Source organism: Setaria viridis, chromosome 7, assembly GCF_005286985.2.
Source record: "Setaria viridis chromosome 7, Setaria_viridis_v4.0, whole genome shotgun sequence".
Classification (NCBI taxonomy): domain Eukaryota; kingdom Viridiplantae; phylum Streptophyta; class Magnoliopsida; order Poales; family Poaceae; genus Setaria; species Setaria viridis.
In genome coordinates, this window is record NC_048269.2 from 31,320,968 (window position 1) to 31,338,959 (window position 17,992).

Here is a 17,992-nt window from a genome sequence, read left to right on the forward strand (position 1 = left end):
CTTCCTGCTATTTTTTATTGTTAATTTGAACTGGAGAGATGGTCTTGTTTCAGGGCATAGTTGTAATTGCGTATTAGAGGTTGGTGTAGGTAGTGATTAGCGAGTGGATGTGGAGCTTAACAGTTCGATATGGGATATGGCCATGCTATGGAGATGATTGATGAAATGTATTTTCAAAGAATGTGTGAAGGTATGTTTGATTCAAAATAAAGTAAACAATTTAAAGACTGTTTGAATGTGAAATTTATAGGAATTTCACATGAAACGGTTTAATTCTCAAATTTTGGTAAATTTCCCCATGTACCAAAGGTTTTGCAAAGTTCAGTAAGGACGGAAGTCCACCTATTTTGCAGTTTTTTTTTTGTTGAAATTTGACTGTGGCCCTTAGCTAAATGTCAACTATGCTATACTATTTTAGCCATATTTTTTGTTATGTTAATAATGTGATAATAGTTGTTGAGATCGTGTATTAGCTGTAAACAAAATTATTGGACGAGGCCGAGGGGATGGTGTTGACAAAGCCGGAGTGACGGCGGTATGGCTTGGATCTAGACTTGTTCAGAGGAGGAGACAGAGTGGCCATGTCATCTGGTTCCAATTTTCTCCTTGCCATGTCACACATACATAACATGGATAGACTCATCTGGACTTCATTTTTTTTAATGTACTGTGACATATGAACTTGCATGTTTTCGTTTTCTGTATGGTCCAAATTTTCAGTGATGGTTTTGGCCATTTGTTTGTGTTTCCAACTAGACCATGATGGTTCCCTTCCCTGCTGGGACAGAAAATGCAAATATATTTTTATATTAAATAAATAAAAAAATAAAATTAAAGAAAGGACAGGCATAAATTTCCACTGTCGGTCTATTGTGTGAAGTTGCAGTGCGCCAACCAAATTGAAGAAGTGTATGGCATCATTGTATGCGACAGCTACAAGCATGATAGTGACTGATGTAATATGAGACCAGCTGTTAAGCTTGAACAGGTTTAGAAGCTTCAGAGCTCGTGTCATCTGACCACGTCCTGCTCTGTGAATACCAGGTTGCTGTGTTCAGATTAATAACCCCAACTTACCCTTCTTGTCCAAACCGTAGCAACGTTTCACACCAACTCATGTAATAATTTGCCCTTCACGGTGTGAAAATTCTGCAGCGCCACTTTTACTGGTGGCAGATGCTGAAATTTGGCCGCGGTGGAGAGATGCAGAGTGCTTTAACCCTAAACAAAGTTCAGAAAGAAGTCATGCCAAGATAAAGGTTTGATGATTATGTGTTCTGTACCTTGGAAAGGTTGCAATTTGTTCAGTACCTAGTAGGCTGGTACTCACTTGGCTTTATTCTGATCAATGATCATGGAGGAGGAGCCAGAGAGTTCTTCACAGCAAACGTGGCCAGACATGGCCAGGCCAGGTTCAGACTCCCAAAACGGCATACATGATGGTATGAATGTATGATACCCTTATGCTTGGATGCATCTTCCTTTGTGTTGTTTGGTCACTACACCTTAGCAATTGCAAGTCTCCATTATGGTTGTTCACTATCCCTAATAGAGGTACTATCTTTAATTCTTTGAATGTACAGTACTAAGTACATTTTCAGTACGCTCTCTTTTATCTTTGTCCCCTTTTTTTGTCTTTCCCTTTTGGGAGTCACACTTGTGAGAGTTGCAAAGGAAAAGCATAAAAACTAGAAAGCTGAAATTTATCCTGTGACATTAAATACTCATCTCCATATTGGTTGATCCAAAATTCATAACGAGGACCGGCTCAACTGATATGCTGTCATGCAAAACGTTCTCCTCTGCCTGACTCGGCTGATGCAAAACACCCTCCTCAACTGATGTGATGCAAAATGCTCCTCTTTGAATTTGCATGTGAGACGCCAGCGCTGTTAGGTTCAACGGATTTACAAGCTTCAGACCTCATGTCATCTGACCATGTCCTGATCTGGAATTCCATACTGCTGTATTCAGATTTCAGCCGAGTGGGAAGAAGTTCAATTAACCCTTCCGTTCAAAAGTGTAGCAATGTTTGACACCACGAACTGCGGGGAGGGTTTTAGAATATACCACTCGTAAAAACTGGTGCTTCAGGGTGGACAATTCTGAAGAGACACTATTACCAGTGACAAATCCTGAAATTTAAGGAATTTAAGAGAAATGTTGAGTTCTGTACTTGACCACTAACAAAGTTCACCAAAAGTACTGCCAACCTGCACAAAAACCTCACATTTTGATGCATCTTCCTACTTTTGGTCACTACTACATCTAGTAATTGTCTGTATGGATTGGTGTTCGGGAAGACCTCCCCTTTAAGCATTTGTTATTTTTTTACATAAATACAGCAAGGGAGGCCCCCCCGCTGTGTAGGATTTTATTGAAACCAAAAGAACTAAAAAGGAAACTGTACAAACTGCCAAAGCAGTAAGAGAGCCCTTTAAGCATTTGTAGTCCTTTGAATGTATATTTGCTTACCATTTTCTTTTTGCCTTTTGTCCTTCTGTTTTCCCCTTTTGGATGTATCGAGCCGATGAGGCAATGACAGATTGGCAAAGCGTGAAAGCATGTCAGATATTCTATTAGTGTGACATTGATAAAAACATACATGTGTCAACATGTCAGATATCAATCTTTATATCTATCCAACAAATTGACAAAAGCATGTTAAATATTCATCTCTATTTATTGATCCAAAATTCAGAAAGAAGAAAAATAATACATGGTACAGACACCAGCATGTCCATGTATTAACCCCTAGGCTATACATTCGACCCAATTATACAAAAAGGGGAAGAAAAAGAAAAGAAAATCTTTGTTGATGATGGCTGTAACATAAAAACCTCGAAATAATTATTTTTTTGGTGGGGGGGTGTCAGTTTTGTTAGTGGTTCCATCTTCCATCATCCTTGCGAGAAACCAAACGAAGGGCCAATTAGGATGCTGTGTCACCATTAATCGTCGGATTTTGCAGTGCTGACGAGGCTGGCCAGCTTGACCCTGGGAATGGAGTACTCGCCACTGAGCACTTTGGAAGCCACAATGCCGTTTGCAGCATCAGTGAAGTGAACACCATCCCAGCTTATGAACTTTTCACCAAGCTTACACAGGTCTTCATCCGAAGTCATGCAGCTCTTCTTGGGGTCATAGTTGTAAGGAGGGCCTCCATGGCCACAGCAAGTCATCAACGGCTTCTCAATCCCTGGGAAACAGCATAAGAGAACAGCGTTAGGATGCATCGATGATAATGGCATACAAGTTTGATCTTAGAGCTAAAATCGATGAACAACATTATCTAGTTTTGTCTCTGATTTCACAACTAGTAGTTTTCAGCATGGTTAAAAAAAAACAAGTTTGTAGCATGACAGAGTTCCTGTGTTTGGCGGATAGTTCCCGGGTTACAGAATGAGCTACTGTTAGGTACTGACAAAAGGAACAAAAACTGACAGATAAACTTACCGTATTTTTTGTGGTTGACAACAAGATCATACTTGATAGCAAACATATCCACGAAGACGATTGCCGACTTTTTAAGGGTCAAGCGCAGCTCGTCCAAGGCTTCACTCAGCAAAGAATTGAACTTCTTGCAAACATTGTTGATGCTTGCGATGCATCCATGCTCATCTAGACCACTGTCATCATCCCTCGGCATAGCAAGCTTCTGAGGCATGCAACCCAGCGCGCCCGTCCCATGTATCCAGAACTTCCTGGCCCCATTCTTATGCAACCTCTGCAGTTTCGAAAGGACTTGATAATCATTTTACCGAATAAGTAGTGCCTGAGAAGACTCTCAAAAATAGTACCGAATAAATCATTTTACCGAATCTTACAGGCAGTGTTCTCTCTGTTTTGTTTTTTCAGATCATCAGATGTAGAAGTAATGTACATAAGATTTATGAGTAACCTTTACCTCAATGGCTTTCTTGATTTCAACAATTACAGGGGGAAGATTGGCAAGCATTTCATCATAGGGCATGTGGAGAATGCCATTGATATCATTGTGCCCAATGTCCATGGTGTATAGAGCAGTTTGGAAACCCAGCTCATCAACCGGGGCACTCTCACCTGGGTGAAGATGGACAGATTTTGATTCACCGATTCAAATAAAAGTTGTATGGTTCATAAAAGAAAAAAAAATGTATTTGATGAAACCAGAAGCGATGAGCAAACCTCTCTCAATCAAGTCGAGGCATCTCTCCTTGAAGAAGATGAACTGGTCCACCTGCACGTCCAGCGAGAATGTGGTGACCCCCGGCATGGCCGTGGACCCTGCGATGGCGAAGTTGACGCCGTTGGTGAAGTCGGAGCCCAGCGGCTTCATGAACGGGCTGAGATGGTGCGTGCCCAGGCTTTCACCTGAGTCAAAAACGTCAGAGCAAAAAGCTTGGGTCAGAAAAAATTTCCAGTCATCCGGAAAGGCTAGTTTGCAATGCTTTGGCAGCACCAGTAAAAGACTGAAAAGCGAGACAGCACATGCGTGGGGCTTTTTTTTAGACAACGGAACAACAACACCCCCTTGCACATGGTTGCCCAACTGTATTGAATCATATTCCGAAGTTGCTTTACACTAACACTTGTGCTTAAAAATACGAAGCTGTCGTCCTTTTGTAACAAAAACAAAAGAAGCGACCACAGAGATTATATGTACAAACTGCACTTGAGTAAGATGCATTTGCGAGCTGTGACCATGCAGTGGTGTCTGCAATAAGGCATTTCGCTGGAGAGGACTCTTGGCTAAAGAGTAGAGTACAGTGCAAGTACGACACTGTACTGAACATGTTAGTGCTACTTAGCTGGTTGGTGGTTACAAATTGGGCGAGATCCTTGCGTTTGTGGACTCATAAATGCCAATGCGCAAGATAACTAATATAAGATTTGGAGCCAAAACAGATGCACAGGCGGGGGGCAAGCAGGCAGGTTGCATTGAACGGGAGGTGGCCCAGAAATGATTGCGCAGACAGAAGCCAAAGATTGAAGGAGCCAGCCATCCGAACCCAAGGAAAACGGGGATGGCTGCTTGTGGTGATGTCATTGCCTCCGCGATATGAGCCGTAGTAGGTTGGCCGTGTCCGGTATCTCCGGTTGTTGCGTTAGAAATGTGTGGTGTGGTCATCAGGACTCAGGAGGGAGGACGGACGCGCCCAACATTTTGACTCCCCTCCGCCCGTGCTTAAAGATGATGGGGAGTTGAATGAATGAAGAACCTGACATGGAGGAAGAGTGAGTTGAAATGGAAGTACCACCATTTGTCTGGCTCGTGGTGTGGGCCAGGCCCAGGCCCAGCGAGCACCTCCAAGCCAGCCTGGCTGGGGGCGCGGAGGCTTCGCAATATGGTATTCGCAAATCGCCCCACGTGCAGGACGTGGCGAAAGAGAGAGGGAAACCATCGGCATCAGCAGTGACGGCTAAGCAAAGCGGACGGCCAACGAAAACCAACGACTCATCCGGCTGTGACCACAAGACGAGGGGCAGGTGAGGCCGCGAGAGCCGCTCGCTCGCTGGGCGCCGAGGCTTGTTGCGCAACTTGCTGCGCGCGCACGCGACTGCGCCCCGCTCCAAAGCTTTGCCAATGCCAGCAGCCTGGCAATTGTTCGTCGCGGGATCCTAGAAACCCACCACCCTGGATCGATCTTGGCCGGGAGCGAGTTGGATTGGATGACGACGCGGGCGGACAACACCGCCAAACGGACACGCCCGCGTCGGAGCAGCGACACGGCAACCAACGGAAGGGGTGCCGAACGCCCGAGCCGAGTGACGCGCACGCGCAGGCCAGACGCCCAGACGGTAACCAAGCGGGCAGAGCCGAGGGGAGAGGCAGGCAGGCGCGCTGTCCGCGTCGTGCGATCCAGCGCGTTCCCATTCCATCCATCACCATCCCCGTACCACCCACCCTCCGCAGCCACAACCACCCGTCCACACCCGACTCCCCTGCTTTGCTTAACACCAAAGCCAATCAAATTTCCCTTTTCGAGTGCCGCTCCCGCTCCCGCCGGGTCGCGCCAGCCACCGAGATCACCAACGGTGGCGTGGCGATGCTTGCGAAACGGAGAATATCAGAACATCATCGGAACCTGTCCTCTTCCGGCCCGTCCCAGGGCTGCTGCCGTTGTCGCCGCCCCGCCCGCCCCTGCAAGGCAGCAAAGGCACGGGGGGGCAGCCGCCGCGTCCGTGGCCTGCCTGCTTGTGTGCGCCATGCCGCCAATGTTTTATTGGGTTCAACCTCGAGAACGCGCTCCGCCTCTGCTTCCCGAGTCAAAGTGTTCGTGTTCCGTGCGACCGTGCCGTGACCTATGTTCCCCTAATAATCTATAATCTATCCACATGGTCCACGTCGCATTATAAACTGATAAACATAGGAGTACATACCATCCCCCACACAGCACACTTGTTCATCCCGAGTGTGCGGGGGTTTGTTTGTCCTAGATCTAAACGGACTCGAGCAATTCACTGCGACATTGTGGCTTCAATTTTCCTCCAACTCATTCGCGCCAGAGAGGCAGAGGCCAAACATGGTCCTCTCCCCACCTTAAAATTACCGCGCCAAAAACTTGGTGCATTCTGCCGGGCAATTAACCTGCTAATCCTCCATTACCGGCACTAATTCCTAGGTTAGTCGCCGCCCGGCCAGAAGAATGTTGGGATTTCCATTTTTTTTTTCCCCCGGTAGTAGGAGAGGAATGTTCGCATCGGCAGGGAGCAGAGGAGAGTGGGGGGATTGGGAGGAGGAAGGAAGACGGGGCGGGAGGGATTGGATTGGGGGCAGGGAGCAAGCACTCACAGATGAAGTCGAGGATGACGCGGCCGTCGGAGAGCCTCCCCGTGGGGTAGTGGAAGTAGGCCCTCCCCTCCGGCGGCGCGATGCGGATCCCCATCACCGCCGCCACCCCACCCGTGTCGCTGTTCGAGTCGCCGAAGTTGAACAGCACCACCCCGTCACCCTTCTTCTTCTTCTTCCTCTTCCCCTCCGCCTCCTCCTCCCCCACCTCCACCTCCTCCTCCGCCACCGCGCCGACGCCGGGGGCCGCGGCGGCTGGGCCGGAGCGGGCCACGCTGCTGCTGACGGCGGCGGCGGGGCCCGGCATGTAGCGCAGCGTGGCCAGCACCACGGCCGCCGCCACCGCGCCCATCACGATGTAGTACTGCAGCCGGAGCGGGCCCACCCGCTTCAGCACCCCGCCCCCGCCGCCGCCGCCGTTCATCGCGCTCGCCATGGCCGGGCGAGCTCGCCTGCGCCCCGGTGCCCAGCCACTGACCGGATACCGCGTGCGGGTTTCCCCTGGCCTGTAGTATTAATGATGTGTCAGCGCGCGTGGTCTCAGCTAAACGTGTGTGTTTATATAGAGGCTCTTTCTCTGTTCGCGTGTCGGCTCGGCTGGTACCATACCCGCCTGTTTTCCCACGAATTTCTACTGGGGAAAAAAATGCAGGTAACGCAAAGGCTCCGTATAATGATGATAAGTTGCTATACTCTTCAGATTCCTGAATGGCAAAATACGACATTGTGATTCTTGAATTTTGCAATTAGAGTCAAGTTCGTCCCTCAACTTCCTCAACTTCCATTTATGGGTCAAAGTCGTCCTTATGCTAGACTAATGCGAAAAGTTATTTTTATCCTTCCCTCTTGTATGTCAAATATGTATGTGCTTATACTCCCTTAACATACACACAATAATATATTTTTTAACTAACACAAAATATTATTTTAAAAAACGTATCTAATAATAGTATATATACAATTCAATGTACGTGCTTATGCTTTAAAATTGAAATTAACATGTGCTCATATACTTACGTACGGTATATATACTCCATATATGTATTCATACTCTCTCGATAAAAACATATATGCTCATATTATTTTGGATCATACTATTATTATACTTCTAATGGTGGAAACTGAAAAGGGAAAGGAGCTAAGGGTATAAAAGTTTTTTTACATCATTTTCATGCTAATATGGAGCTTCGTATCAGCACAAAGGACGAGTTTGATCAAAAATAAAAAGTTGAGGCACTAGATTGACCAATATGAAAGTTGAAAGACGAACTTGACCCTCAAGTTCAGAACCACAATGCCTATTTTGCCTTCCTGAATTTTAATAGTCTTTAGGCGATGTTTTGTAATATAAAAAATCTACCAAGATTTGCAAACATTAACGTGGGACCTGCAACATTATGCTTTGGATTCCATTCATTTATTTACAAAATCAAAGATCAATATCCGTAACATCGAACATTATGTTCTACAAATATTCTATGTTGCTTGAAACAATAATCGAGAACTTGAAATACCTCAAATATTCAAATGACACGGGGATATAGAACAAAAAAGTGCGCATCGATCTCCATTGCACCAAACATGTGGGGGGAGTTGGTGGCGTTGGCATTGTTTATATCCGCCCTTCTTTTCATAATCTAATCACTAATCCGTTGCTTTCCGGAAAGAAAAAGGTGATGGGATGTAAAAGAAAGGCCGGGCTATAACTACAAGCGGTGCTGTGCTGGCGTTAATCATTCATTGATTAGCGCGGTGCGGAGCGGCCGATCATGAGACAATTCGGTGCTCGGTGAGAGAAAGAAAAGCGCGACCTGTTCTTATATGAAACCAAACTCGCGCCATAAAAAGAAAAGGTGCTTTGGTAAGGTGTTGTCAATTGTCATTGACGAGGGCAGCATGTGCCTGTTGTGTGTTGGGTGGGATGTTGGTTTCGCCGGGGCCGGGCTTCCTTTGCGAGGCTGCAAGCCCCCAGGCGGGACGGACGCGAACCGCCGCAACGGCGACAGCGCATCGGCCGGCAGGTCGGCCAGGCAGACCAGATCAGGGGGCCAGAGGAGCGCGACGCGCGTCGTGTCCGTCCCACGCCATCGCCTTGGATGGAGAATGGTGATCGACTCTCGGAGCAGGGAGGTCGATCGAGTTCCCTTTGGATTATATACGGTACGTCGTCATCGCCACCCATGGCATGTGCAATAGTCAAGTAGCAGCAGCGATGATCCACATTTCTTATGGAACCGTCGGTAGTTGCCGAGCTGGTTTTCAGCAGCGAGCGAGCGAAAAGCAGGGCAGGAGAACGAAGCGCGATCGAGCTTTGACCGCGCCTGAATCCAAGCCATGCAGCAGCGCTTCGGCTACACGCCATGTCCAGGACCCGCGCAGTGCCAGTTGCCGTTGCCACTGCCCAAGTCCAGGTCGCGAAGCAACGTCGCCGCGGGTGGTTGTCGCCGGGACCGGGATCCGTTCCGGATATCTCTAGCTAGTCGTCACCATTTTTTTTAACGCAACAAAATAGTTGGCGCGCAGAAGACAAGAGGGGGGTTGTTGGGTGCCTTGGTGGTTAGCGCCTCACCTCACCAGACGAGAGGGTGGTTAGCTTAATTAGCATCACCAGATGATTTACCGGCAGCTAGCACCAATATAATACCCCTATTATTAGTAGATGCATGGATGGTGCGTCCAGTCCAGTCCTGCACTCCTGCAGTGACACCAGCAACAAGCTGCGCTACGAGGAAGGAAGGAAGGAAACCTGCCTCACCTGCTCTGCTCCGAGGCAGAGTCAGCATCTTGGACTTGGGTGAGTACCAGGTAGCCAGTCGTCGTCGTCGTCGTCCCACGGCCAAGAGAGTCAAGTACAGGTACGTACAAGGTTAGACAAGTATCCATACCGGATTGCCAGCGCCTACCTACTCGTAGTCTCGTATCTTATCACATCACATGGCGCCACACAAGCACAAAACAATCGGGTTGCGTTGCTGGCATTATCGCATTGCAGGCGGTATTGTCTTTGTCTATTGTGTTGCTGGAACCTAGGAGCTACCAGAGAGGACCGATTCCCGAACGCGCCACCAAACCAAACCCTCCATTTTTTGCAAATCACCGTCTCGCTGTCGTCGGCTCCGGTCCTGGGCTCCTGGCTCCATGCATGATGATGGTGACATCAGGACATGTTGGTTGCTCGAGCATCATCAGGTGTATGACAAAACAAGAGCTGGACGACTCTGAGATATACTGTACAACACAGATGCGCGTGGCAAGGATTCAAGATCAAGCGACTCGGAATTCGTGTTCGTTCATCCGCTTTATCATTCATAGATAAAACAAATATAAAAAGGTTTAGCGCGTCTCTCGTGATCCTCAATTTGGCCCATAGATATGCGGGAGCAATGAGGCCCACTCTACGTGTCCTCGATGGTGGACTGGGCTAAGGCGCTAAGCTGCCACGCACACGGACGGACGCTGGCATCACATTTGGGCCTGACCTGCCACATCTTTCTTCTTAGCAGGCTCATAGCAGATCACCTGTCTGCACGAGGCGTCGGCCTCCGGGAAATCAACGCCGCCGTCGAGCGTCGACCTGCTCCTGCTGCCACGGCTGCTGGCTAGGGAGGAACGGCGTTCCGGTCTGCTGCTCTGAATAAATTTGCAGTCATCCGGTTTAGCGCCACTGTTGCTGAAAACCGATGCCTGCAACTGCAAGTATTGAATCATCGTCTGAACTGACGATGCCATTGATTTCCAACCAATCCACAAAACCTAACATGTGGCTTACAACATTATATCCGTACGAAAGGTGTTTCCGGGATCAAAGGGAAACCCGAAATCATAGTCTTACTGACGGCTTCAATAGAATTTCAATTCAGAATTTAGATACCAGCCATTTCCAAATTCTGAAAGGCAGTTGCCCCCTTTTTCTCAAGGAAAAAAATAAGATAAGAAAGCAATGAGACACATGATAAACAGCATACCATCCCAGCAAACAAAATACACGACATAGCAAGATCATCCGACTTTATTCTGCTATCCACTTCAACAGAAGTTTAAGCACATCAGTACATCGCCACCACATCTTGCATCTTTCCTCTTCAGAGACTAGGGTAACCAGTTCAAACAGGGTAACTGAAGATTCAAAAGGAACAACCATGCTTAAAAGGGTCAAAAGGAAACCTTAACCTTCCAGATCCTAAGATAAAGTGATTCCTAGTTTGCCAGATTAGACTGAAGGCCGCTTACTCCGTGGTTATCACAAACCCACAAAGTCAGAAAAGAGAACCGTGCTATTTACTACCGGGACCTTACTATGAGTGGATTAACAGAAATGCTTTTCGGTCTACTAAATGGACGTCGTAATTGGGATAAGCATTGACCCAATGGCAACAACACCAGGCACGGGTTTTGAGCAGGCTTGACTTGGCGTTGAACCGAATGCAGGTGAACAGGGCTTCCCAACGATCTTCTGTTCTTCACAAGTCATCTCAGGAGCTCCTGATGCACTGTGCACCAATGTATTTTTACCTTCTTTTCGATGCTTCCTAGGTGGTGCTTTTGACGAGACCCTGGCAACAGTTTCTGGTTGTGGCTTTTCAGTTGGGGTGGTCTCAACCTTCTTCCAGCGGCGTCGTTCTCCATCCAAAGCAAATTTCACGTCTGAAGCAATAACCTTCACAGGATTATCAAGAACCTGGTCTCCATAGTAATGGCTTCCTTTCTGTGTGTTTGTGGTGGAAGCTTCGCTAGTCCGGTTCCCAAATTCTTGACATGAACTCTGGTGCCCATCCAAGTTGAGATTCTGTAGCTTGTCTGTCAGATTGTTTGTCTCACTGACAATTCTGTCCTTCAGCACGCTGTCTGATTTGGGTAGCATAGGTCTTTTGGTACAAGGGCCATGCCAAGCAGGTATAAAATGTGGAGCACCCTGGCGCAGCTTAAACCTCTCGAGTTGTCCACTCCTTGCTTCCTCCTCCTCATGCACCATGAAGTCATCAAGCACACATCCCTCTGCTCTGGTATATTTGAAGAGTTCGAGCATAGTTGTTCCAGGAGTGTAGTGTATCTGCAAATGGAACACAGTGGCAGTGTCCAGGATGAGATCACGATAAACAAGTAGATCACGGTATACCATATTCAAAGTTGCAACAGCAAAAATGCTAAATAGACAAAACCTTTTGTTATGCCAACTTCGTCCAAAGAAGCAAAACTTGCTAGTACTATTGATTTACGTGCTCCATTTTGTGAAAACAATATGCAGGTTCTATACCATATACTAAAAAAAACAGAGAACTGAGCATAGACAATTTTCTTTTAACCAAGCATAAACAGTGGAATGACAATCCTAGCAAATGAGTTCAGACTGAAGAAAACTTTGTGAAGCATCAAAGAGAGCTTGCCTCTTGTGTATCTCTGCTACTGGTCACAGGTTTATCTTCATTGTTCTGCAGCAAGATACTTCGGAAGGTGGAGTTATGTACGTTTTTTATGATGTGCCATTTTACAGGAAAGCTGCCAATCCATTTATTCTTCCTGCACCAAAAGTCCATGTCGTTTTGGTAGTCAACAGGGCCAACCATCTCAGCAACTCCACAGAAATGTGAACTTCCGTTGACCTGTTAGACCATAATATTGGACTCAGTAATTCAAGTTCAAGAACATGGAACCAAATGAAAGTGGTCAAACACCTTAAATTAATATCAACTCACCGAAAAGAACAGCAAAACTGGGCACAAGGTAGAACTACTTGCAGCTATCACTTGAGCATCTCTGAATGCAGTATCCAGCTTCAGGTTTCCAACAGAGGATGTCGACCACACACCATACTTGATAGATTTGTGAATATCAGCCTCATTGTAGGACTTTATAACAAAGAATTTTGCATTTGTATACACCACTTGGAAATCATCTCTGTTATACTGATCAGTGCTAATGATTATTCTACCCTCTGGGTTGCCAATAAGGAGCCTTGATGTATAGGATTTTCCAATTATTTCTGAGGACAATGAACCTATTGGCATTTTTGCTTTACTTATGTTCTGCTGACTCACGGAACTCAACCTTCGATTAGCATAGCTGATGGTTCTTGCATATGGTTGGGATCTCTCAGCTGACAACATCTTACAACGGTCAGATCCAACATTTGAAACTTCATTGTTGTATGACAGATTAGTCTGCAGAGAAGACCGGACAGAAGGAACTGCCACTTGTGTAGACTGCTGTGATGCCTAATCATAATCAAGAGATATGTCAACAGAATACATAAAAGACGGCATAATAACAAGATAGAACGTTTTTTTCTGAACAACAGCAGGAACTCTGCTGACTTGATATTAGCATATAGGAGGGGGAAAAAGGAAAAGGGCAAGAACGTGCAAGGTTAAGCCTTGAGTCCTTAAATTTGTTTCCCAGGAGACCATGCTCTGGGAACACTACCACCATTATAAACTAGAATACAAACTAACCCAACAGGTTGCCCATTGTCTCACCGCAACATAATGTCATAACAAGACAGAAGTATATTATACATGAAAACTGCAGTAATGTGGAAGCACACTATCATGACATGACATGTCTAAAGGATGAATAAGAATATATGCAACCAGTAGTCATTGGGCTTTAGTGTATTTCTACATATGCCATCATAAATGGGAAAACCTACTAATTTCAGTTCAGCAACAACACTTATCATCAGTTCTAAGTAGTTCCAGTGTTCAATCTACCAGTAAAAGATAAAAAGAAGAAAAAACTGTACAGTAGAACGAACTACAGGCATCAGAGTTATATAATCAAGCTGTTTCAATGCAACTGTGATACAAAAGAGCAGTAAAACTTAAGGAGTTCGTAGTGATGACAGCAACATACCCGTCGAGCACGAGGAAGTCTAGCTGGCACCATGGCCCCACCAGAGAATTGTCGCTTCCATGGAGCTGGCCAACGCGGTTGTTCCTTTGGTAGAAAAGTATGGCCTTGAAATCCCATTGAAGAAATAGTAGCTTGTTGTACAGATTGATTCCACGCAACACCACTTTCTGAGGCAACAGCTACAGTTTGCTTTAGTCCACCTGGGACAAACAGGCCATTGGTGTATGCAAGAGATTGAGCGGTGGTAGCTGGGGTCCTGTCTACCGCAGATGGAAGGGCAGGATAGTGGGGTGTAGGAACTGGTTGATGGTATGTGTGCTCCACAGTTTCAGCGCGATACTCTTGGGTTCTGACAGAACTACCATCACCTATGGCACAGGGGTGCAAAAGGTGAGGTCCATGGGGAGAATGAGCGATCCCATATTCAGGGATAACATAATACATGTATGATGTGCCTTGAGCCTGGTGGCCCTGTTCAAGGATTATGACAACCTAATTAAAATTTAAACAGGAAACACCAAGAATCAAGAAAGAAAAATTGCATTCTGTGGAACAAACCGCGTAATTTGGAGCTCGATTGTCACATCTCGAGATTGTCTGGTGCTGATACAACTGGGCAGGCACATTAATTCCTGCACTCATAAGATTCATTACAAGTAGGTAACACATTAAGTAATTGAACTTCACCAGAAACATACATCACGTAATAAAGACAGCATCAAGAACGTGATATACCAGTTGGGCCATAAAGAGGTGGATAGTAAGTTGTGGTGGCAGGAAAGCAGAACTCCTCTCCAAATATGAGCTCATGATGCTCCTGAAGATCCATAGAATGCAGTCACTCTGAAAAAAAAAGATGTAATCCATGACCGGCAAGCAGAATATGATCGGTTTATCACTGCAGTCAGCAACATGCAAGTGTATTAAAAGCAATATACTGAACCGACAATTAGACCACCCACAATGAACTATCCGCAGCATGTGCCTGTTTTAAATTGTTCAATGGTACCCTAATGTTCTCCAATTACATTTGTGGAAAAAACTTGGGGCCAAGCAGCACGAGCATTGGACCAACAAACCGACCATCAAATTGGAAATTTGGTACCATAGACTAAGTGGTACAGGAATTTATAATCCATCCGTCAGGTAAAGCAGAGTATTAACTAGTAAAACTACCAGCATGCCTCAATTCCATTTCCAACCCAAACAGGCAAGCCAGTAAAACCACACGATGTGACCAAAACCTAGGCCAACCCCAGCAGCACGAAAAAGGGCGTAACTACTGATGCTTCTCTGAGAACACAAATCAAGCATTGGTCGGACCAGCAAGCCGACCAACCAACAAGAAAACCACTTTTTTCACAAATTCGTAGCCGAATCGCTTGCCTATCCCTACGCGGTCGATCAAGACCGCGATACGAGGTGCAAACACTCCGATCATCAGCAATGCACCTCCATTTCAGCAGCAAACGGCCGCCAAAGACCAAACCCAAAACCCCAATCCAAACCACCGTACCAAAGTACGGGACCCTAGACAAATTCGACGCAATCGCGACAAAGCCCGAGCCCCGCGGCCCACGAACCAGACGCGCCTTCGCGGAACCAGACGCGCACCCAAAAACCAGAACCGGAAAACCCCAACCCCACAAGCAACCAGCACCAAACCCAGCGAACTCGAACAGCTCGTATTAGTAGAGGATCAGGTTGCGTGATGAGGGAAAGGGAGAGTGCTCACCAGCACGAAGCGGCGGCGTGATCGGTCCTCCCGATCCTCGTCGCCGGCGGCGGAAACCCTAGCCGGGACCGGGAGAGGGGCGAGGCGGAGGAGACGAGGAGAGGGGGAGGCAAAAAGCGGGAAAGGAAGAGAGGGGAGAGGAGGGGTTCTAGAGGATGCGGCCGATCGAGGCGGTGTGTGCGGTTGTGCGCGCGCTTGGTCGGTGCGGAATGCGTCTCTTCTTCGACTGTGCCTGACATGTGGGGTTAAATGAGTGGGACCGGATGTCAGCTGGAAGGGAGAAGCCAGATTTTTTTTTCTTTTTTCTCTTCTTCCTTTGCTTAGTGATATGTTCAACGGATAAAAGATTGAGCTTACTGCTACGTTAATGTAGGCACTTGTCACTAATCCTAAATTCCAATCACCTCATGTTATTCGTATTCATGTGTTAAGATACACGTATGTACAAGATTCATACTGTTTTTAGTTCTTTATTTATACCGACCGTTTAGAATGAAAGATAAAAAATGGAAAGAACACAGGAAAAGAAAGGAAGGATTAGGAAAAAAACATGGGAAACTAAATGAATATTGGTGTCATAGCAACTTTTAATATGTAATAATTGTTGTAATCTAAGTATGTTTTCTATTTTACATTAATTTTGCACCAACCAACGGTGGGTGATGCCTTTGTACGACCAAATTCTACAGTGGAAATTATCGGTCGCTGACGACTGATGCTGAATGATAGACCTAAGTTATGGTGAAGAGGGCATATGTCCCACTTTAACTATGCTATCTGAGTTGATTTGGGAGTTTTGGGTTGGAGATATTATCTTTGAATTAATCTCTACCTAATATTAAAGGGAGGAAGCAATCCTTCTTGTTTTCTACCAATTTAATTTGTCAATCCATCCGACCTTCTCCAGATTTTTTGGCGATCCGTACGTGGGCGCGGACCGCTGGGACTTGCCGATACCGAGCCGGACTCTCGCCTCGAACGCAGCTGCAATCGAGCTCTTCGTGTGCATGCCAAGGAGGAAAGGAGTGTCACCTATGTTTATAAAACCGAGTACGTGACCTCATGTCCTAACGTAATCAAATCATCGTATCACCAAAGTAGACGTCGACTGCTCAACATCAATCTACACCATTGCCATCTCTCTGTCTCGCTAAATTGCTCGCCGTGCGACGGAGGACTACCAGCTGCAGGGGCCATCTCTCGACTCACTTGCGCTCATCAAACGTGCAACGCAAAGGTCCACGGAGGACGGCCTACTTGTCGGTGTTTTAGACCGGCAACCCGCCTATGGGGTACTCTAGGTGGCCTTTTGTTTGGTAGGTGTCGTCGAGAATCAAGGAGTCGATGGTGACGCAAGAAAACACGATTTATACAGGTTCGGGCCACTAGATCGCGTAATACCCTACGTCATGTATGTTGATTGTATTGAACTTAGCTTCTATTTTGAGGGGGGTCCCTGCCCGCTCTTATATAGTCGGGAGAGCAGAATTACAGGGTGGAGTCCTAGTCGAACATGGTTACAGAATTCTACTCCTAGTCGGTAGAGTAGTTTCCTTGTTTATTCCGACTAATCTTCAAAGGTTTGTGGAGGCCACGTTACCCTGTGGTGTAGCCTTCCATATCCTGATCTTATCCGAGTACGTCCCTGAGTGGGCCGTACAAGGCCTACTCGTGGGCCTGGGATGTATGTCCGACAAGCCCCCGAGTACTTTGTAGTCGAGAGGAAAGCTCCGGGTACTTGAGGACGTCGCCTGAGTTCTCTTTGGTGCTTTTTGGGTTGTAGATGCGGCCGATCCTTCGAGTACTGGTGCTGTCGCGCGACTGGAAGGTACTCTTCAACATCCTCCAATGTTCGAGTAACCTTTTCCTTGAGACTTTTTATATGGTAGTGTGATGACAATCGCACTTATATGGAGTAGCCCCCGAGCCTTAGGTTGAATCGAAGAATCAGGCTGAGGGTCAATCCTGTGACTTTGCTCTAACTTTAGTAGTTTTCAGAAAAAAGAAAACTTTATCCAGCGGGTACGGTATCCGCAGTCCCCGAGCACTTAGGCGATTCTTTGTAGTCAATGAAGTGGTCAAACTTTTGGTCAGAGTATTTGTTGGAAATTATGGTGGTAAATCTGATTTATATCTGACGGTTGCTTGATTGACGCTTGGAATTCGGAGGTGATGGAGATCTAACAGGGGAGCAGTGGTAATTATCGGTACGTCATTTTAGTAGATGTATTTTTTTGCGCTCCTTTCCTGCGCATCTAGAGCCGCTGCTCTTCCCTGCACTGTCGCTGCCATTGTTGTCTTGTCTTCGCCCTTGAGTGAGATCTGCTACCGATCCTTCCTTCCTCCACCTTTCCTAAGATTGACGGATGCGCGTCAAGAAGATGGGGAAGAAACCGGTGAAAACCCAAGAAGAAGCCGTGGCCACCAATGAGGTGATATCTAAATCAAAGAAAGGCAAAGAGCTCGCGTTGCCGACGCCGAAGTGTGGCCCGACAAACCAGACTGCGCCACCACCGCCTAGGATCACCTGGCAGCACTCTGTGATGAATGAACCAGCGGTCCAGGCTTTGGTCGATGCTAAGCTTCTTCGACCAAAGCTTGAACTCGAGTGGAAGCCTGTTTTTGGCAACGCGTGG

The 17,992-nt window shown here is 46.7% G+C and overlaps 2 protein-coding genes across 2 annotated transcripts; both read right to left on the reverse strand.

Annotated features, from left to right (window-relative positions):
* Positions 1 to 2,662: 2,662 nt before the first annotated feature.
* Positions 2,663 to 7,314, reverse strand: LOC117863848 (GDSL esterase/lipase At1g09390). Its single transcript, XM_034747709.2, has 5 exons — positions 6,776 to 7,314; positions 4,168 to 4,353; positions 3,908 to 4,062; positions 3,457 to 3,727; positions 2,663 to 3,199 (listed from the first exon to the last, which is right to left on the reverse strand). Exons 1-5 carry the CDS (start codon positions 7,206 to 7,208, stop codon positions 2,952 to 2,954), a joined length of 1,293 nt encoding a protein of 430 aa, XP_034603600.1. The 5' UTR covers positions 7,209 to 7,314; the 3' UTR covers positions 2,663 to 2,951.
* Positions 7,315 to 10,763: 3,449 nt separating this feature from the next.
* LOC117862772 (uncharacterized) lies at positions 10,764 to 15,548 on the reverse strand. Its single transcript, XM_034746288.2, has 7 exons — positions 15,357 to 15,548; positions 14,357 to 14,464; positions 14,180 to 14,253; positions 13,622 to 14,092; positions 12,466 to 12,984; positions 12,157 to 12,372; positions 10,764 to 11,822 (listed from the first exon to the last, which is right to left on the reverse strand). Exons 2-7 carry the CDS (start codon positions 14,448 to 14,450, stop codon positions 11,103 to 11,105), a joined length of 2,094 nt encoding a protein of 697 aa, XP_034602179.1. The 5' UTR covers positions 14,451 to 14,464; positions 15,357 to 15,548; the 3' UTR covers positions 10,764 to 11,102.
* Between the last annotated feature and the right edge of the window lie 2,444 nt (positions 15,549 to 17,992).